Source organism: Lampetra fluviatilis, chromosome 35, assembly GCF_964198595.1.
Source record: "Lampetra fluviatilis chromosome 35, kcLamFluv1.1, whole genome shotgun sequence".
Lineage (NCBI taxonomy): Eukaryota > Metazoa > Chordata > Hyperoartia > Petromyzontiformes > Petromyzontidae > Lampetra > Lampetra fluviatilis.
In genome coordinates, this window is record NC_136309.1 from 11,961,876 (window position 1) to 11,979,879 (window position 18,004).

The 18,004-nt window shown below is 48.3% G+C and overlaps 2 protein-coding genes across 2 annotated transcripts; one reads left to right on the forward strand and one right to left on the reverse strand.

Annotated features, from left to right (window-relative positions):
• The first annotated feature begins 1,991 nt into the window (after window positions 1-1,991).
• COX19 (cytochrome c oxidase assembly factor COX19) lies at window positions 1,992-6,514 on the forward strand. The gene is made up of 3 exons (XM_078872982.1): window positions 1,992-2,218; window positions 4,430-4,541; window positions 5,262-6,514. Exons 1-3 carry the CDS (start codon window positions 1,999-2,001, stop codon window positions 5,362-5,364), a joined length of 435 nt encoding a protein of 144 aa, XP_078729108.1. The 5' UTR covers window positions 1,992-1,998; the 3' UTR covers window positions 5,365-6,514.
• On the reverse strand, window positions 6,511-16,226 carry TEFM (transcription elongation factor, mitochondrial). The gene is made up of 6 exons (XM_078872981.1): window positions 16,061-16,226; window positions 14,880-15,288; window positions 11,806-11,941; window positions 10,794-10,943; window positions 9,757-9,939; window positions 6,511-9,265 (listed from the first exon to the last, which is right to left on the reverse strand). The coding sequence occupies exons 1-6, from the start codon at window positions 16,083-16,085 to the stop codon at window positions 8,972-8,974; spliced, it is 1,197 nt and encodes a 398-aa protein (XP_078729107.1). The 5' UTR covers window positions 16,086-16,226; the 3' UTR covers window positions 6,511-8,971.
• Between the last annotated feature and the right edge of the window lie 1,778 nt (window positions 16,227-18,004).

Consider the following 18,004-nt stretch of genomic DNA (forward strand, 5'->3'; position numbering starts at 1 on the left):
CCATAAGAGGCAGAAAAGGGATGTTGGGACCCCACCAGCAGTACAGCTAAGTCACTACATTGACATGGCAGAAGGACAGAATGCCCTTTTGTTCTGGGCACTGAACAGTAAGACTCTTCCTTCACTCTTTCAAGTAACCATCCGAGTCTTGGCAGTGCCTGTTTCTAGTGCTCCAGTGGAGCGAGTTTTCAGCCATGGTGGCATCATTCTGCGTCCCCATCGTGCACAAATGACTGACAGACTTTTGGCCAATTTGATCTTTTGCAAATGCAATGCAGTGTAGGGGCCTCTCTCCACCTGTCCACAGCACGCATGCGCACACACACTCACTCTCTGCTCATCACCTGTCCACGCAGCTCTCTCTCTCTCATACACACCAGTCTCTATGGAGGCATTCCAATTATATTATCAGGTTGGTCCAGTTTTTCAGAAGTGATAATTTTGAGGAGTGAGGATTTTATTGATGACATGTTTAAAAAAGTTTAGGCTAAAAGAACCCATGTCTATTTGAAAGTTAAACTGTTTTGCAATATGAGGTCAATGCAATACAGGACTGAAGCTGCTGTGCATTGTTCTAGTGCAATATGCTGTTGAAATAAGAGCATTTTTTGTGAAAATTAAATTTTCTGTTTTTTACTGTGTTTGATTAATGTCATTGTATAAAAAGAGGTTTAAATAAATACAAATCTTACAGACATACATGATTTGTATAAATGTTATTTCTGTGGTAAGAGGACTTGAAATGACTCGAAACTAAAATGGTAGGACTTTGGACTCGACTTGAGACTTGCAGGCTTCGACTTCTGACTCGACTTGGGACTTGCCTCATCTTTGACTCGACTTGACTCGGGACTCGAGAGCAAAGACTTGAGACTTACTTGTGACTTGCATAACAATGACTTTGTCCCACCTCTGCTACAGAGTCAATAGATACCACTTCCTCTGTTGTATGTAAGGTGTTGTTAGTATATATACCTACGAGGGGTAAAGATATTTTTTGAGGGGGGGGGGGGGACCACAATTTTCGGAAACCTTTTGACATGAACTATTTACCCCACACTTTCTACAACTTTTTGGACTTGTGAAAGCCTCTTATATATTTGTTTGTGGAGAAATGTACAAACAGCCCACCGGGCTTTGACAATACCTTAGTATCTGTGTATATATATGTAAGGTTTTTAAGAATTATATTTTTCACCCGGGCAAAGCCGGGTACTTCCGCTAGTTGTTTATATTCATTTAAAGTTGCGCATTTTGATGTGACGTCATATTTCTCAACCCCCCCCCCCCCCAGGTGTGTGACGTCATTTATGGACGGCCTCTTCGTGACTGCAGGAATTCTACGCCCATTTCAAACCTTTATGAAGAGCTTACCTTTAGAAGCTAACCCTTTAAAAGGTAACCCCCTCTTCCTGATGACGAACGCTTGTGTTGTGATCGACACGTCGTAGTTTTTTGTTATTTTATTTGAATCTATCTACGTGACTTTACTAAAAGACCCAAAGAATATTCAAATTGACTCCGACCCCTCTTGTCGTGCATCTTGGCGCTTTTTTTCTCCTATGGTTTCCTCTTGCAGCTCAAACTCGCGTGGCATTGCAACTCGCTCCTATATTGGGCAAACACCCCCAAAGTGCCGGGGAGAATGAATGAGTCACCTCCACCTGACACTCCACTATTGGGACTCCACACACGGGGGCAATGTCAAGCCGTACGGTTTAGCCGTATTCTTGTCCGTGCGGCGTGCAGCCGTATCATAATGGGCAAAAACAAATGTTTCGTCTGTTTGTGTTTCTCCCTTGTGATGTGACGTTGTAGGATGAACGCTGAGATATTTAAGGGCACGGAGTGACCCAATGAGGTAGGCACTGATAAGGGGTTGACAGCTATGCAACACTCCGTGACGGTGACGCCTGTGCCAGGCCAGGTGCACTTGGAGGCCACTTGAAGTGTCGAAGGCTCGCGTGATGGGCACAGGGGTGACGGGACAGACCCGGCATGGGGCTGCCTCTGGCTGCTGTCACGACACCACGTGGCCACCATGTGGTGGTGGTGACGACACCGCCCCCTACTGGCGAGGGCCCGCGCAGGCTCTCGACTCGCCGCCACTCGCAGGCCGAAGGCGTCGCCGCCGCCGTCATGTCGGCGATGAATTTTGGCACCAAAAGCTTCAAGCCGCGACCGCCAGAGAAAGGCTCCTTCCCACTCGACCACCTCGGTAAGAGGGCGCCGCGCTCCGGCGGCGTTCGGCTGCGTGGAGTTTGAAGTCTCCCAGCGGGGGGCCCTGACCTTGGCGCAGGCCTCGCCTGGCTGTGTGAGACTGTAGCTGTGTGTGTGTGACTGTAACTGTGTGTGTGTGACTGTAACTATGTGAGACTGTAGCTGTGTGTGACTGTAGCTGTGTGTGTGACTGTAACTGTGTGAGACTAGCTGTGTGTGACTGTAGCTATGTGTGTGTGACTGTAGCTGGGTGACTAGCTGTGTGACTGTAGCTGTGTGACTGTAGCTGTGTGACTAGCTGTGTGACTGTAGCTGTGTGTGTGTGTGACTGTAGCTGTGTGTGTGTGACTGTAGTTGTGTGTGTGTGTGACTGTAGCTGTGTGTGTGACTGTAGCTGTGTGACTGTAGCTGTGTGTGTGTGACTAGCTGTGTGTGGGTGACTAGCTGTGTGACTGTAGCTGTGTGTGTGCTACTGTATCTGTGTGTGTGCTACTGTAGCTGTGTGTGCGCGACTGTAGCTGTGTGTGTGATTGTAGCTGTGTGTGACTGTAGCTGTGTGTGACTGTAGCTGTGTGTGTGACTGTAGCTGTGTGTGTGAATGTAGCTGTGTGTGACTTGCTGTGTGAGACTGTAGCTGTGTGTGACTAGCTGTGTGTGTGTGACTGTAGCTGTGTGTGTGAGACTGTAGCTGTGTGTGTGAGACTGTAGCTGTGTGTGTGAGACTGTAGCTGTGTGTGTGAGACTGTAGCTGTGTGTGTGAGACTGTAGCTGTGTGTGTGTGGGCAAAGTCCCATCGGTGAGCTCCTCCGGCAGGCAAGGCTGCGTTGGCTGGTTCATGTAGCCCGCATGCCCAGCCACCGCATGCCTAAACAGCTTTTGTTCGGCCGGATCGAGGGGGCTAAGCGGGCGCGGCACGGGCTAGAGAAGAGATGGAGTGATGTAGTACAGGAGAACGTGGAGCTGAGTGGACTTGCCGATGACTGGTACCAGCGGTGCCAAGATCGGCCTCTGTGGAGGAGGCTCGTGAAGGACGCTACTGGGTAGTTGGAGGCAGTCGCCCTCCAGCAACAACGGAGGGCGGAGGAGCGACGCTCACAACAACGAGCGGAGCGCCGGGTGGCTAAAGCACAGCAAGTTGGTACAGTATGGGGCACAGGTGGTGCATCAGCCAGTCATCTCGGTCAGTCGACCCGTGGCACCTGGGTCTGCCCCGTGACCTCCTGCCAGCGGGCGTTCGACACTTCACGTGGCCTCAAGGTGCACTTGGCCTGGCACACGCGTCGTGGTGACGTCACCGCCACTTAGTGGCGAATGGCGGTTGTTGTTGTGTGTGTGACTGTGTGACTGTAGCTGTGTGTGACTGTAGCTGTGTGTGTGACTGTAGCTGACTCTTGTGGCTGTGTAACTGATGGCATCACGTGGTAATGCTCCATCACATGTTTTAAATCTATTACACAGTGAATATTGAACTGAAGCTTGACTTACATTTTTTTATCGCAAATCAAATCGCAATATCTGTCAGAAAAATCGCAATTAGATATTTTCCCCAAATCGTTCAGCCCTACCCTACCTTCATAGAGCAGTCAATTGTTTATGATAATGAAATCCATTGTCACCTCTCTCTTTGTCATGACTCTTGGAATGCAAATATTATGCAAATAGGCAACAATTCAACGTGTGTGCCAAAATGGGTCATGCTAAAATGTTCGTAAATGTTTACCTTTGCCGAGAAAGGTATCACTTGAAAGCTCTGGAAAGGAACTTTTCAAACCTATTGTTAGTACACGCTTCTATTTAACTCGCTGTCTGTTGTTGTCGTATCCTCAAATCTTGTAACTCAATTTTTACCCACTTCCCAATGTGGTATCGACTGCAAACTTGGTATACTTCTGTCATACTGATGACAACACTATATTCTATATATAAAAAAAGTATTTTTAAACATTCATTTGTATATGTTATGTTTCGGCTTGGGTCTAATTGTCCACGCTCAACTGACGTTGGCTGTAAATCACCACGGCCCCTTACGTTATGGCAAGCCTGGGGCCACTTCCTGGAGTCGTGGAGTTCTGCCATTACGAGTAGGGTACATTTCATTAAAGCGTGTTTGTTTTTTTAAGTATTGTTAAATATTACTTATTTTTGTACAAAACAAATAATGACGCACTCCATGAACGCCTCTTCTGTCTTTTGCCGGTGCTTCATTAAGGGGAGTGCAAGGAGTTCAAGGAGGCCTTCATGAAGTGCCTCAGTGAATGTAACTATGAAAATGTGCAGTGCCGGTTGCAAGCCAAAGAATACTTGGAGTGCAGAATGGAGAGGTGAGGGGGAGGGGGTCTCGTTGTACTTATTCCTTGAGTGGTAAATCACCACCTTGAAAAATGGCAAGCATTTTGAGAAAATAAAAATAAAGACACGCTGGTCTCAAATATAGATTAAAATTGTGAAATCATATCAAAGCTATCTCAAAAAAAAGCTTTTTTCGAAGTATAACCGTTCTGTGTCAATTAGCTGTTTGCTTGTTTGTAACAAAATAAAAGTGTGCTAAATTGGTTGACCTGAACTAGTCGTGGTATTTCCACATTACCATGATGAGGGCAAGGCTGCCAATTACAACAGGCGCCCTTGGCTTGCCCAAAAGTTATGCTTATTTTATCAACATCTAGAGGGATTTCAACTTACAACCTTCCGAGTGCGGGTGTTGCCCTCTTGTTACTTAAAATAAGCCATTGGTCAATGATGTCACCAAACCTTGCAAACCAGTTCTTGAATAGGTGTATGTCGACCTTAAAAAGCTACTTTGGATATATTACAGGAAATGTTCTGCCCATGCCGGGAAAACTGTTTTGTTTAGCCCCAAGACAAAACCTGACCCTGCCACAGTGCAAAAAGAACCCGTGCTTCGAGGTGACAGGTGGTGGCGTGGTGCATTGCCCCTTGTGTCAGACACCGCTGTGCTGCCACCCGTCAGAAGGGCTCCGAGAGCTGGTGCTTTCAAGGCTTAACGGTGATGGGTGACGTGTGTGTGTGTGAATGTGTAGGCAGCTGATGTCGCAGGAGCCACTAGAGAAGTTGGGATTTAAGGATCTTATGGGCGAGGATGGAAAGAAACCTGAAGAGACATCTTCCTGCCATCCCCGATAACAACACAAGCGTAATGGCAAGGTGTAAATAACTTTCTGCTCAAACGAGAGATGCTGGGGTGATATTGGATCGTGTGAGATAGTTTTGTTTTTAAAGAGAAAATGTAAAAAAATTAACCCGTAAAAAAAAAATTTCACTATAAATCCTTTATATGCGTGGCATCGGTTTTATTTTATTATTCATTTCTGTTTTTCTTGAGTAAGAATTTCATTTTTTATCACATTGGTATTTTAAATTAAATATGAATTTTTTTTTCCTATAAAGTGGAAAATTTAGGAAAAAAATTTTCACGAAAATAAATTGGTAGGCACAACGAGTCTGTGTGCAAAATGTCAGCTCGATTGGATCACGGGAAGTGGGTTAAAAAACGACCGGAAGATTTGTACGGTCGTAAGTGCGCAAGCAAGCAAGTGAACTTAATATAAAGGATTTTAAAACGACCGAAAGATTTGCACGGTCGTAAGCGCGCAAGCAAGCAAGCAAGTGAACTTAATATAAAGGATTTAATCAATTACAGTACGTGTTCAATGGGCCACAACCCAGCCCACATTGGTCTTTGAAACGGGCGGCTAGAGTCCTCTCGTCCTCTGGCTTGAGATGGCTGCCACCTATGGGTCAGATGATTGCCTGCCACCATTAAGCAATTGGTAAATAAATGTAAAAAAAAAATCCTAAAATGTAGAAAATTTTGGAAAAAATTTTTCACGAAAATAAATTGTCACGCACAACGAGTCTGTGTGCAAAATGTCAGCTTGATTGGATCACGGGAAATCGGTTAAAAAACGACCGAAAGATTTGCACGGTCGTAAGCGCAAGCAAGCAAGCAAGTGAACTTAATATAAATGATTTTAAAAAAAACATAAGGTCTATTCTTGGGAGTTCTTGCATTTCGACCTTCAATCACCAATGGAAGAAAATCTACAGGAAAATTTGCATTTTGTAACAAAATTCCATAAAGTGTACTGGCATTTACATTGTAATCTGCTTAAATATATGTGCAGCTTGCTGGACATCATTTTCCTAATTTAACTACAAGCAATAGTATGATGCATTTTGTAAATGTCTTTTGACAAGGTTTAAACATATAGTTGTACTTGTATCATTTAACATGTGTATATCTACGTTCAATAAAGTGTTGGGGTTTTTGTTTCACCGCCATTAAAGAGAGTGCCCTTGTTTCTCACAGCAGGCTGCAGATGGCAGGGATAATGCGGTAATGACCCCTCCTGTGAAGGTGCTGGCAGACATGGGCTCGTCGACGTGGGCGTGCGGTGGCTTTTATCAAGGGATTACCGCCGCAGGGTGCGAGGGCCCCACCCTGATGGTGGCTGGGTGAGGTCACACGCCGCCGAGCTCTGTAGGTGTCCAGGAGTCTCACGGCAGATGAGTCGCCACGCAGCCCTCAATTACACTTAGTGACTGCGTTGGGAGTGGTCGATTCATGACCACAGACCAAAACCACCACGTGGGACGGAGACCATCCCAAGCTCACCGTATGCTTTAAATACGAATTAAAACAAATCAAATCCTTTATCGATCATGCCTACATCATTCAAAATACGGCCATAAATTGCATTAAAATGCTTATTCAAAAAGGATACAAATATTTTAAGTAGGAATCTACGTGCATACAGGGCTCAAATTCACATTGGTGAATGTGCCTCCTTGTCATGTTCTTGGAGGTTACAAACGATTCCTAAACATCTGCCTCGGGTGTTTGTGCCATTATTACTATTTCGGTTTGTACAAAATTTCTGTTTTGAGACCTTGGATGCTTCATGACCAATGGGAAGTGCTTGGCCATTCCAGCTCCATTCAAGTTTGATCCCACACTGCTTCACGAATTGCGTGACTCCGTGGACTAGCCCCCTCCTGCTTCACCCCTCTCCCTACACTCCACAGCCAGTAGCATTAAGCACATCCTTAGGTCAGGTGAGGTCAACCTGAAGTTATAATCTATTTCTGTATATAATTTCTGCACTTTATAAAACAAACTCAGCACCAAAGTTGACCAAAGTGAGGGACGTTACTGGCTGCGTCTCTCGCGTGCTAAGTCCCCTGCGACTTCACCGCTGCTTGCGAGGGCTCCTCTGGCGCTTGGCTGACTCGCACGTGTCGCGTCACGTGTGGCAGGTGGGTCAGGACAGCTAGGATACTGCGGGAATCCAGGCCGAATTCGGTTTTCCCGATTCGCTAACCGAGTTGGCTCCCGGACGTAGGTGATGAAAACCTCAGGATCACGAATGTTGAGTTTTGGTCAGGAAATTTCACAGTACATCCTATTAGATGGGATGTACGTGAGATGAGAATGGTAATGCATCGGTACATCACCTTGAGATTTCAACTTAACACTTAGTCCCACCAAGTGGTACTATGGGAGAGCGCTGGTCTCCCGATAAGGTGAGTTTACATACTGCCTGGAAGTCTACACAGCCCATCAATCGATGTAAGCCGAGTAGTTGCTGTCATGGACAGGCTTGCCCCGACCATCAGAATGTGGAATTTCCACCGCTGGCTCAGGGTCACCATTGGAGAAGAGCACCACCCATTGCCTGAGCAGGGGGAGACACTTTGTTTACAGCCATATGCGGTCAGCAGTCAATGAACCGTAGACATCACATTGTCTATACACTATGCACGACCTAAGAAGGCCGAGTAACAAAGAGCTGGGAATAGAACTTGTGTTAGGGCTCGTCACTTCCTGGCTAGATGTGCATTCTCTGCGCCCGCTCGGTTACGTGGGTGCTCACATCCAGTCTAGAGCAGTGGTTCAAACCTTTCTGGATTCAAGAACTACTGTTGGTCATGCACAGCACGCCTCGGGGACCTCTACTCTCGAAGGGAGGACTGGGAAGCGGTCTTAGGGTGTGAAAAGCAAGGTGCTCCGAGGCAACTTGAAAAGTCAGATGGACTCGAAAATGAAAAGGGAAATATTGGATTGGTTGGGAAAATGAGCTTAAAACGTTCACTTGGACAGACAACTCCATACAAAGAGTATCGGACGTCGCGGTGGTGAGAAGTTTGATCCCGACCCTGACGCTTGTATATTTGGAGATTGCATGTTCTCCCTGTGGTCGCGTGGACTTTTCACCCAGTCTTCCGGTTTTTTTCTCCACATTTAGAATGGACATGCGTTGGAGTATTTGACTGCAATACATTTTCACGTGACAAGCCACTTTCTTTGCGCTATCATTTGTGGCCAGGTGGCTTCTACAAAAGAGCTACATAGATCAGTGGGCCTTACCTGGTAAAATAAAAGTTTAGTTTACTTTATATATCACTGAGCTTTTGCTTGTTGACCTGGTGATTGTTGTGTAATCCTATTGGGTGCTTGCGCAATACAACACGTGCGTCTACGTGAGCAGCAGTCGAACAAGAAGCCCAGGAATGAGACTTGGCTTCGATGTTTCGATGGACAGCTCTTTTCAGGCCTTCAATGCATTTGAATGGACATTTCGGCTTTGGAATGGGATGGCTCGAGGAGAAATAAACAAAACCATAAGCGACCCTGGCCAAGAATCCCATTTAAGATTCGACTTTGCAACCGAACCAAACGCATCTCTCTAGCCCAGAGAGAGAGAGAGGAATTTCTGTTCTGAGCCACAGCTCAGTTCGCAGGGCCAAGCGCCAGCTCGAGGAAGGCAAGCGCCTGCAGCAACGCATCGCACATCTCTTCACATTCGCGGCCGTCACGCGCGGACGCGAGGGCGCACGGCACTCGCACGCGCGGCCGCTCCAGCAGCAGCACCTCGTCCAACAGGCGGCGTACCACCTCGCGCCCGCTCGTCTTGGTGCTCCCCAGCATGAGCTGGAAATGCTGGCCCACGGCGGAGCGTGACATGCCGAGCACGCGGGGGTGTGGGGGTGGCACGGTGGTGGGGGGCTCCGTCCATGGATTGTCCTGGGCACACGGAGGTCAGGGGTCGGGAGTTGTGGTTTTCGCTCTCGACAAAGATCGAACTCGGGGAGTTACAGTGCGGCGTGGGAAGTCTCCATCGCTAAGCGCAACTCAAAGAACCTGCAGTGGTAAAAATGTTAAATAAAACGTAAATATTATAACTAAACAAATTACTTTAATACAATGTAACAAAGTTTAAAAGTTAAACGTGAAATTAACACTAGGTCATTCAGTTCCACAGCTCACACAGCCACAATCATACACAGCACGGGTCCTGTTCATGTGCAGAGTTCCCTACGATCGGGGCTTGGTTTCAGCCCGGCCTATCCAGGTCAGCGACCTGGAAAATATTTCCAGTATACCTCTCACTACGAGAAGCTACTACGAGCCATGTACCAACTACAATCTAGCCGCAGCAATGTGGGAAAAAAGCGAGCAACAAAGCCTGTGCGTACGTGTCGACACGAACGCACGTTCGGCGCGCCACCACGCACCGCGACGTTTGTCCCGGCGGCAGCAGCGGCGGCTTCCCTGAGCGAGAGCAGGCTGAAGAGCGTCGTCTCCATGCTACGTAGGTGCAGCACGACCGGGAAGAGGCTTGTGTTCCCGGGCGGCAGGCTCGGCCGCTCCAGCACGTACAGGTCCGCCTTGGGAATGAGCGCCACCGTCGCCCGCAGCTACGCCCGCGTCGTGTCCACAGGGAAACAATCCATGGGTCATGCCGGTCACTTCTGTTCATAAGCGATTACAGGGTATGACAGGTGGAAGTGAAAGTAACAGTGGGGTGATGGTTACGAGTATTATGATTATTAGCCTTTCGGTATACAGGAAGGCCCCAATGAGCCCCAAGACTCTTTTTCAAGAGGATCCTGCCAGGTTTTCTCAGGGGCGATGTTGCTGCTGTGTGTAATCCGAACCGAGTCATTTTCAGGTAGGTTTTCAGAACTAGGATGTTTTGGCCAATACCAGTTATAATGTTTGGTTTTTCAGCTATGAGAGGACACCCATGCAGAAAGAGAACATACCAACTCCATGCAGAAAGGTGCCTGAGTTGGGAATTGAACCCAGGCTCTTTTTCCTGCGAGTCGCAAGTGCAACCACAGCGCCACTCAAAGATTACCTCTTGGCAGTGGAAGGTGTGTGCAGGTGTGTGTGTTGAGTGGTGACGTGTCTGTGACAGTGGGAGCGGTAGTGTAGTGGTTAGTGCACTGCACTAAGAACCTGGTGACCAACAAGAGGGACGATTATTTGAACCAGTCCTGGGCCTCCCCTAGGTCCACTCGGCCTCAAATGAGTACCTGATGTGGTGTGGAAATATCGCCACGGGGGAAAAATGGTTGCCGGGCATAGTGCTGGCCACCCACCCCCTCCTGTGCCGTGTTGGCCTTCATAGGTGCTCGCTAACAGCACTTGCCCCAACAGTCTGTTAAGGCTATATGGCAGATCTTTGTCTTTTGTGTGTGACAGTGGCGGTGTATGTATAAACAGAAGGGCGGGATAGCATGACAGAGGAGCAAGAGTCGCCGCGTACCTCCTCGTAGTAGACGTTGGGAGCGTAGCTGCCCGTCCTGATGGTATCGCAGCGGCGCTGCTGCCAGGCCAGGACGTCAAGCGAGCGTGTGACGTGCGCCCACGCCACGCGGTGCATCCCAAACACCAGCGACACCACGCTCCGCACGGTCTGCGATAACAGTGCCCAGAGAACTCGATCAGTGCCAACAAACGACCACAGGCTTAACTGGCATTCGTTACACTCGGTTTGTTTGTTTCGGGGAAGGCCCATAGAGCTCAGAAGCCAATGTGAGGTCACCACCACGAGGCAATCGCAGTGGCTCAATAGTAACTTGGGTCCAGGCCACCTGCCAAGTCTCGAAACGACGAGCACTGGGGTGGCACTCATCCTCATCAGCAGGCCTGAACTAGAAGTGTAAATCCACATGCACAAGATGGGCAGTCTCTCCACAATGTGACTGCTCGTTTTGGTCAAATGTTATTTTGTGCAGAGTGCAGAGACATATGCTACAAAATCACATACAGCAGGAAGAGCTGTCCACCGTGATTTCCTGGTACTTAAATTGTTTTCGAGAAATTATGGGATGAGTGTACGCCTGACTGGGATATTAACTGGCAACCTACTGACTGGATCATAGTTGCCCTTGCCATTGGAATGTAGAATTTCAACCAAAGAGTCAAGGCTGCCAACAAAGATGCATCAAGATATGTTTACTTTGAAGTAGCGAGGATCATTGTATCCCGAGCTTTAGGTCTCCAGTGCCAATGGCCTTACCCCAATGTAAATAGCTCTTACACTAAACAACAGGCAGGGTGGCCGAGTGGTTATAGCACAGGACAACAATAAAGTCAAATATGGATCTGGGGTTCACTCGGTCACTCATCCATCCCCAGTCCACAACATATCACCGCAGTGTGGGAAAGCAGCATTGGTCATCCTATGGAGAGACTGGCCCACCATGGGAATGTGTACATCCACCACTTGGGTACGATGGTGTCCGTGTTGGCTGTGCTTCGTCTGCCTTCACTACCTCGAGGCTCTCGCGGCTCACATCCGGCTTGAGGAAGGTCAGCCGTTTGCTCTGCCGTGCCGCCTCCCTGCTAAGCTTGGGCTGCAGGATGACGGTGCATGCCTTGAACAGCGACTTGTACTTCAGGTAGGGGACTCTGGAGGGCGGAAAAAACATCAGCAACCTCCCTCTATTAATATCGCTCTAACATATAATCAGAAATTTCCTTTACTAATCCACAATCAGTACAGCCAAGTGCCGCCAATAGAGGGCTTCCCTCAAACACACGGACGCCACAGTGATTATAGATTCAGCCCATCATGCCTATGGGGTTGGAAAAATGAGTACCATTCTTGCAACTGATAATTGGTTTTTTACCCTTCTATCTGGCAACAAAACTGACACCTTTTTACAAGGAGTCATGTTTGCATAGACCGCAATACCTGCAGTCATAATACAAACAAAAGACATAACTCTGATAATGTGCACTGTCCTTGAAGTTGATTGGTCCACACCCGAGACAGCTTTCCTTAGAGCCTAGTCTCACATGGGTTGGACCAGATGACGCCAAAAGGCGCACAACTCAAAGACAATGCACCATCAGAGTATGAGAGCTCGGGGCAAGCATCTACACTATGGGAACCTCATTTGCCAGTAAAAATATGATAATTGGTTTTTTACCCTTCTATCTGGCAACAAAACTGACACCTTTTTACAAGGAGTCATGTTTGCATAGACCGCAATACCTGCAGTCATAATACAAACAAAAGACATAACTCTGATAATGTGCACTGTCCTTGAAGTTGATTGGTCCACACCCGAGACAGCTTTCCTTAGAGCCTAGTCTCACATGGGTTGGACCAGATGACGCCAAAAGGCGCACAACTCAAAGACAATGCACCATCAGAGTATGAGAGCTCGGGGCAAGCATCTACACTATGGGAACCTCATTTGCCAGTAAAAATATGATAATTGGTTTTTTACCCTTCTATCTGGCAACAAAACTGACACCTTTTTACAAGGAGTCATGTTTGCATAGACCGCAATACCTGCAGTCATAATACAAACAAAAGACATAACTCTGATAATGTGCACTGTCCTTGAAGTTGATTGGTCCACACCCGAGACAGCTTTCCTTAGAGCCTAGTCTCACATGGGTTGGACCAGATGACGCCAAAAGGCGCACAACTCAAAGACAATGCACCATCAGAGTATGAGAGCTCGGGGCAAGCATCTACACTATGGGAACCTCATTTGCCAGTAAAAATATGATAATTGGTTTTTTGTTGCCAGATAGAAGGGTAAAAAACCAATTATCATATTTTTACTGGCAAATGAGGTTCCCATAGTGTAGATGCTTGCCCCGAGCTCTCATACTCTGATGGTGCATTGTCTTTGAGTTGTGCGCCTTTTGGCGTCATCTGGTCCAACCCATGTGAGACTAGGCTCTAAGGAAAGCTGTCTCGGGTGTGGACCAATCAACTTCAAGGACAGTGCACATTATCAGAGTTATGTCTTTTGTTTGTATTATGACTGCAGGTATTGCGGTCTATGCAAACATGACTCCTTGTAAAAAGGTGTCAGTTTTGTTGCCAGATAGAAGGGTAAAAAACCAATTATCATATTTTTACTGGCAAATGAGGTTCCCATAGTGTAGATGCTTGCCCCGAGCTCTCATACTCTGATGGTGCATTGTCTTTGAGTTGTGCGCCTTTTGGCGTCATCTGGTCCAACCCATGTGAGACTAGGCTCTAAGGAAAGCTGTCTCGGGTGTGGACCAATCAACTTCAAGGACAGTGCACATTATCAGAGTTATGTCTTTTGTTTGTATTATGACTGCAGGTATTGCGGTCTATGCAAACATGACTCCTTGTAAAAAGGTGTCAGTTTTGTTGCCAGATAGAAGGGTAAAAAACCAATTATCATATTTTTACTGGCAAATGAGGTTCCCATAGTGTAGATGCTTGCCCCGAGCTCTCATACTCTGATGGTGCATTGTCTTTGAGTTGTGCGCCTTTTGGCGTCATCTGGTCCAACCCATGTGAGACTAGGCTCTAAGGAAAGCTGTCTCGGGTGTGGACCAATCAACTTCAAGGACAGTGCACATTATCAGAGTTATGTCTTTTGTTTGTATTATGACTGCAGGTATTGCGGTCTATGCAAACATGACTCCTTGTAAAAAGGTGTCAGTTTTGTTGCCAGATAGAAGGGTAAAAAACCAATTATCATATTTTTACTGGCAAATGAGGTTCCCATAGTGTAGATGCTTGCCCCGAGCTCTCATACTCTGATGGTGCATTGTCTTTGAGTTGTGCGCCTTTTGGCGTCATCTGGTCCAACCCATGTGAGACTAGGCTCTAAGGAAAGCTGTCTCGGGTGTGGACCAATCAACTTCAAGGACAGTGCACATTATCAGAGTTATGTCTTTTGTTTGTATTATGACTGCAGGTATTGCGGTCTATGCAAACATGACTCCTTGTAAAAAGGTGTCAGTTTTGTTGCCAGATAGAAGGGTAAAAAACCAATTATCATATTTTTACTGGCAAATGAGGTTCCCATAGTGTAGATGCTTGCCCCGAGCTCTCATACTCTGATGGTGCATTGTCTTTGAGTTGTGCGCCTTTTGGCGTCATCTGGTCCAACCCATGTGAGACTAGGCTCTAAGGAAAGCTGTCTCGGGTGTGGACCAATCAACTTCAAGGACAGTGCACATTATCAGAGTTATGTCTTTTGTTTGTATTATGACTGCAGGTATTGCGGTCTATGCAAACATGACTCCTTGTAAAAAGGTGTCAGTTTTGTTGCCAGATAGAAGGGTAAAAAACCAATTATCATATTTTTACTGGCAAATGAGGTTCCCATAGTGTAGATTCTTGCAACTGTTTAGTAAGAATGTTCAATGTGAACCTTTACTGAATCTCAATTCGCTTTCAAACAGGCTTTCTAGACATGTTTGGGTGTGTTTCCGCAGTGTGCATGTATTATGTATGCAGTGTGTGCCTTCAGTGCATGTACACAGGGTGCGGCGTGCGTAGTGTATACGTCTAATGTGTGCAGTGTGCACTGCGCACAAGCTGGGTCGGTGCTCTCCGTGCCTGGTGAGCGAGTCCAGGTCCCTGAAGGGGCCGTGCTCATCGCGGAACGCGGCCACGTTGGCGCCTTTGCGGCCCCGCAGCGCGCGCATGGCCCCCAGCTCCACGCCAGACGCCTCGTTAAAAGTCCGCAGCAATGTTGCCCGCTGCTCTGCCGTGAAGAGCTCGTCCAGGGGGACCTCCACCGTGTGGTGCTCCTCTGAAGATAGCGGCCCCCTGTCTAGCTCCGCCGTGGAGACCTCCGACTGGGAGAACTCCCCTATGGGTCGCTCCGCCGTGGAGATGATCTCCTCGCCCAGCCTGTCGGACTGCTGGGTGCTCGCGTCCGTCGGCTGTTCCGGGCCACCGGGGACCGCACATCGCGACCTTGCAGTCACTATTCCCCGCAACCTGGCTCCCAGCCACAGCGCTCCTGGTAAACATGCGCACAGAGGCACTTTGGTGGAATAGAGCGCTCCAACTCCACTTTAAACATTACCACATCAAACGGTCAGCGTTACACCAACACCACAGCAATGTATCATTTCACCAGGAACTGTAAAGTTGTCGCTGAGAATAATTGATTGTGTAGTGATGCGCGTCTGTATTTCAGTGAACAATTGCGAAATGGGCTTGGGCAAGAGACATCGCTCAAAGGGACCATCGCGGACACGGAATGATGAAAGCAGCTCATCCTCAGGAGTGTGCTACTTGTCTCATCGCTGGACCGTGAATGGCGGCGGTGTGGGGCAGGCCGTCGCCCAGCAGTGGATAGAGAATAGCGGATGATGTACAAAGACCCCCCCCCCCCGATAGCCTTAATAGACTGTTGGGGTAAGTGCTGTTAGCCAGCACCTTTGAAAGCCGGCACGGCACACGAAAGGGTTGGGTCGGTGGCCAGCACCACGCCCGATCGCCTTAGTGGCGATGCTCACAGATCACACCAGGTACTAATTTTAGGTCGAATCGACCTAGGGGAGATCCTGGACCGGTTCAGATAATCGCCACTGTGGTGTTGGCCGTCAGCGGGAATCGAACTCGGGTCGCCGGGTTCGCAGCGCGCTAGCCGCAACACTACCGCTCCCCACTAATAGCACCACCAGCACCACCACTGCCGGGTACATGCACGCCAAACACATTTCCGGCATGGAACGCTGGAGAATGTGCACTCGGTTTTTTTGTGTGAAAGACAGCGCTCCATTTACCTGGTAATCTCTTCGTCGCGAGCATTGTGCGAGTACCGGTGATCGCGGATTAATCGCCAAGCAAGTGGCGGCGCTCAGTTACAGCTGCATGGCCGAGGACACGCATGTCACCATGGGCGCCGCCATGCTGGGGGCACGTGACACCGCACCACGTGGTCCCGAGTATAACAACAACACTTTATTGTTCGCCACAGTTCGCAGGAGACAAAAGGCACAGCTGTTACACCCACGCTGTTTACCACCCCCGCACCCCGTATTCTTACACAGGGACATTGAGTTTTCAGGTCCATACGGCGTACAGCCGTTTCAGTACGGGCAACAAAAATATTAGGCCAAATAAAAAAAGTCGTACAACAGATTTTTTTTTACTCTGGAGATTTGCGATCCCCGTATGTACATCCACGTATGGGGCCGTCCATAAATGACGTCACGCACCTGGGGGGGGGGTCAGACATTTGTAACGATGTGTGACGAAGGGGGGGGGGGGTGAGAAATGTGACGTCACATCAAAATACGCAACTTTAAATAAATATAGACAACACGTTCTACTTAATTAAATCTACTTTTTATTAAATGTTTTCTCCTACAACATCAGAGTGCAGCGCCACATTAAATACGCACTACAATGATAATAGTTTAAAGCGATTTAAAGCATGTTTTATTTTCAAAATGGAAATATGGTTTTGGGGGGAGGCAGTGCTTTGTGATGTCATATTTTAGGGGGTGTCTGACTTTTTGTGACGAGGGGGGGGGTCAAAAATTGTCCAAAATTCGCGTGACGTCATTTATGGACGGCCCCTATCAAGCAAGCAGTATCAGCATGCAAGATCACAGACAGCATGATAAGTAGCATCATTGACACCAATCATTAAAATGAATACACAAAAAGTTTTTGTTTAGTAACATAATTTTGTGTCTATGTGTTTCTCCCTTGTGATGGAACTTATTTGTAGGATGAACGTTGATATATATAATGGCACACGGTGACATATAAAGTCTGAATTGGTCTGTAATAAGGTAGGCACTGATAAGGGGTTGACAGGTACGGTATAGAGGAGGACGAGGCATTTGGTTGGGGCGCTGGCTGTGGCTGAGAACGACGACGGTGAAGAAGTGGGTCTGACTGCATCTGGGACGAGTTCGACCTTCAACTAAAATTGACGTTTCCAAGGAGTTTCCTTATGTAATAAACGACTCTGTCAGGCTCTCTTGGTCTCCGTTGTCGTTTATTTAGGTTCTTCGTATCGCACCCCGCTGGTCCTCGGCCGGACCCGCAACGCCTCCGCCGCGCACCCCGCGCACGCTCCGTGTGGCCCGCACTCGCTGGTGGCCGCTCCGCTCTCTCCGTGTGCCCCGCACACGCCGCCAGCCACACCGCTCGCTCCGTGTGCCCCGCACACTCCGCTAGTCACTCACTAGCCACGTGTGCCCCGCACACTCTGCTAGCCCCTCACACACTGCTAGCCCCATCTACCCCACGCACACCGCTGGCCGACGGTGTGCGTAGGTCTTCGACCACATGGCAGATGGCGCCACTCCTCCCGCACTGCCCAGCGTGGCTTCCCCTATTCTCGCTCCGTTCCAACTCCTCGATCTCTTCCGGCTCTCTCCCTATATCCTTCCCATCACGTGACCCTGACTCCTCCTTCCCGTACTGCCCCTGTCTCCGCCGCCCGTTCACCTCGTCTCCCATTGGAGCCGAGGTGAGCAGTGGCTCCTCCCACACGCTCCACCGACCAGGCTCCGCCCCCCAATGCTCAGGGCCGTGTGATTGGCGCGGAGGCCAGCAACCACCCCATTTATGCTCGCATTACATGACCCCCCCCCCCTGATGAAAAAGCCAGCCGTCCCCAGCTGCAGCAGAACAATAATGCGAGCAACAACATGACAATCAGGAATCACAAGACATAACGGAGATTAGAACAACAACAATTAACGAAAGGG

What these genes read in the sequence shown, in the direction of transcription:
- COX19 (XM_078872982.1), top strand. Translation starts at nt 1,999, where the DNA reads ATGGGGCTGCCTCTGGCTGCTGTCACGACACCACGTGGCCACCATGTG. An exon ending in CTTCCCACTCGACCACCTCG is followed by an intron (nt 2,219 to 4,429) that starts GTAAGAGGGCGC and finishes TGCTTCATTAAG; the next exon opens with GGGAGTGCAAGGAGTTCAAG. An exon ending in TTGGAGTGCAGAATGGAGAG is followed by an intron (nt 4,542 to 5,261) that starts GTGAGGGGGAGG and finishes GTGAATGTGTAG; the next exon opens with GCAGCTGATGTCGCAGGAGC.
- TEFM (XM_078872981.1), bottom strand. Translation starts at nt 16,085, where the DNA reads ATGCTCGCGACGAAGAGATTACCAG. An exon ending in GACCTGGACTCGCTCACCAG is followed by an intron (nt 11,942 to 14,879) that starts GCACGGAGAGCA and finishes TCCGCCCTCCAG; the next exon opens with AGTCCCCTACCTGAAGTACA. An exon ending in TGAGCCGCGAGAGCCTCGAG is followed by an intron (nt 10,944 to 11,805) that starts GTAGTGAAGGCA and finishes CTGTTATCGCAG; the next exon opens with ACCGTGCGGAGCGTGGTGTC.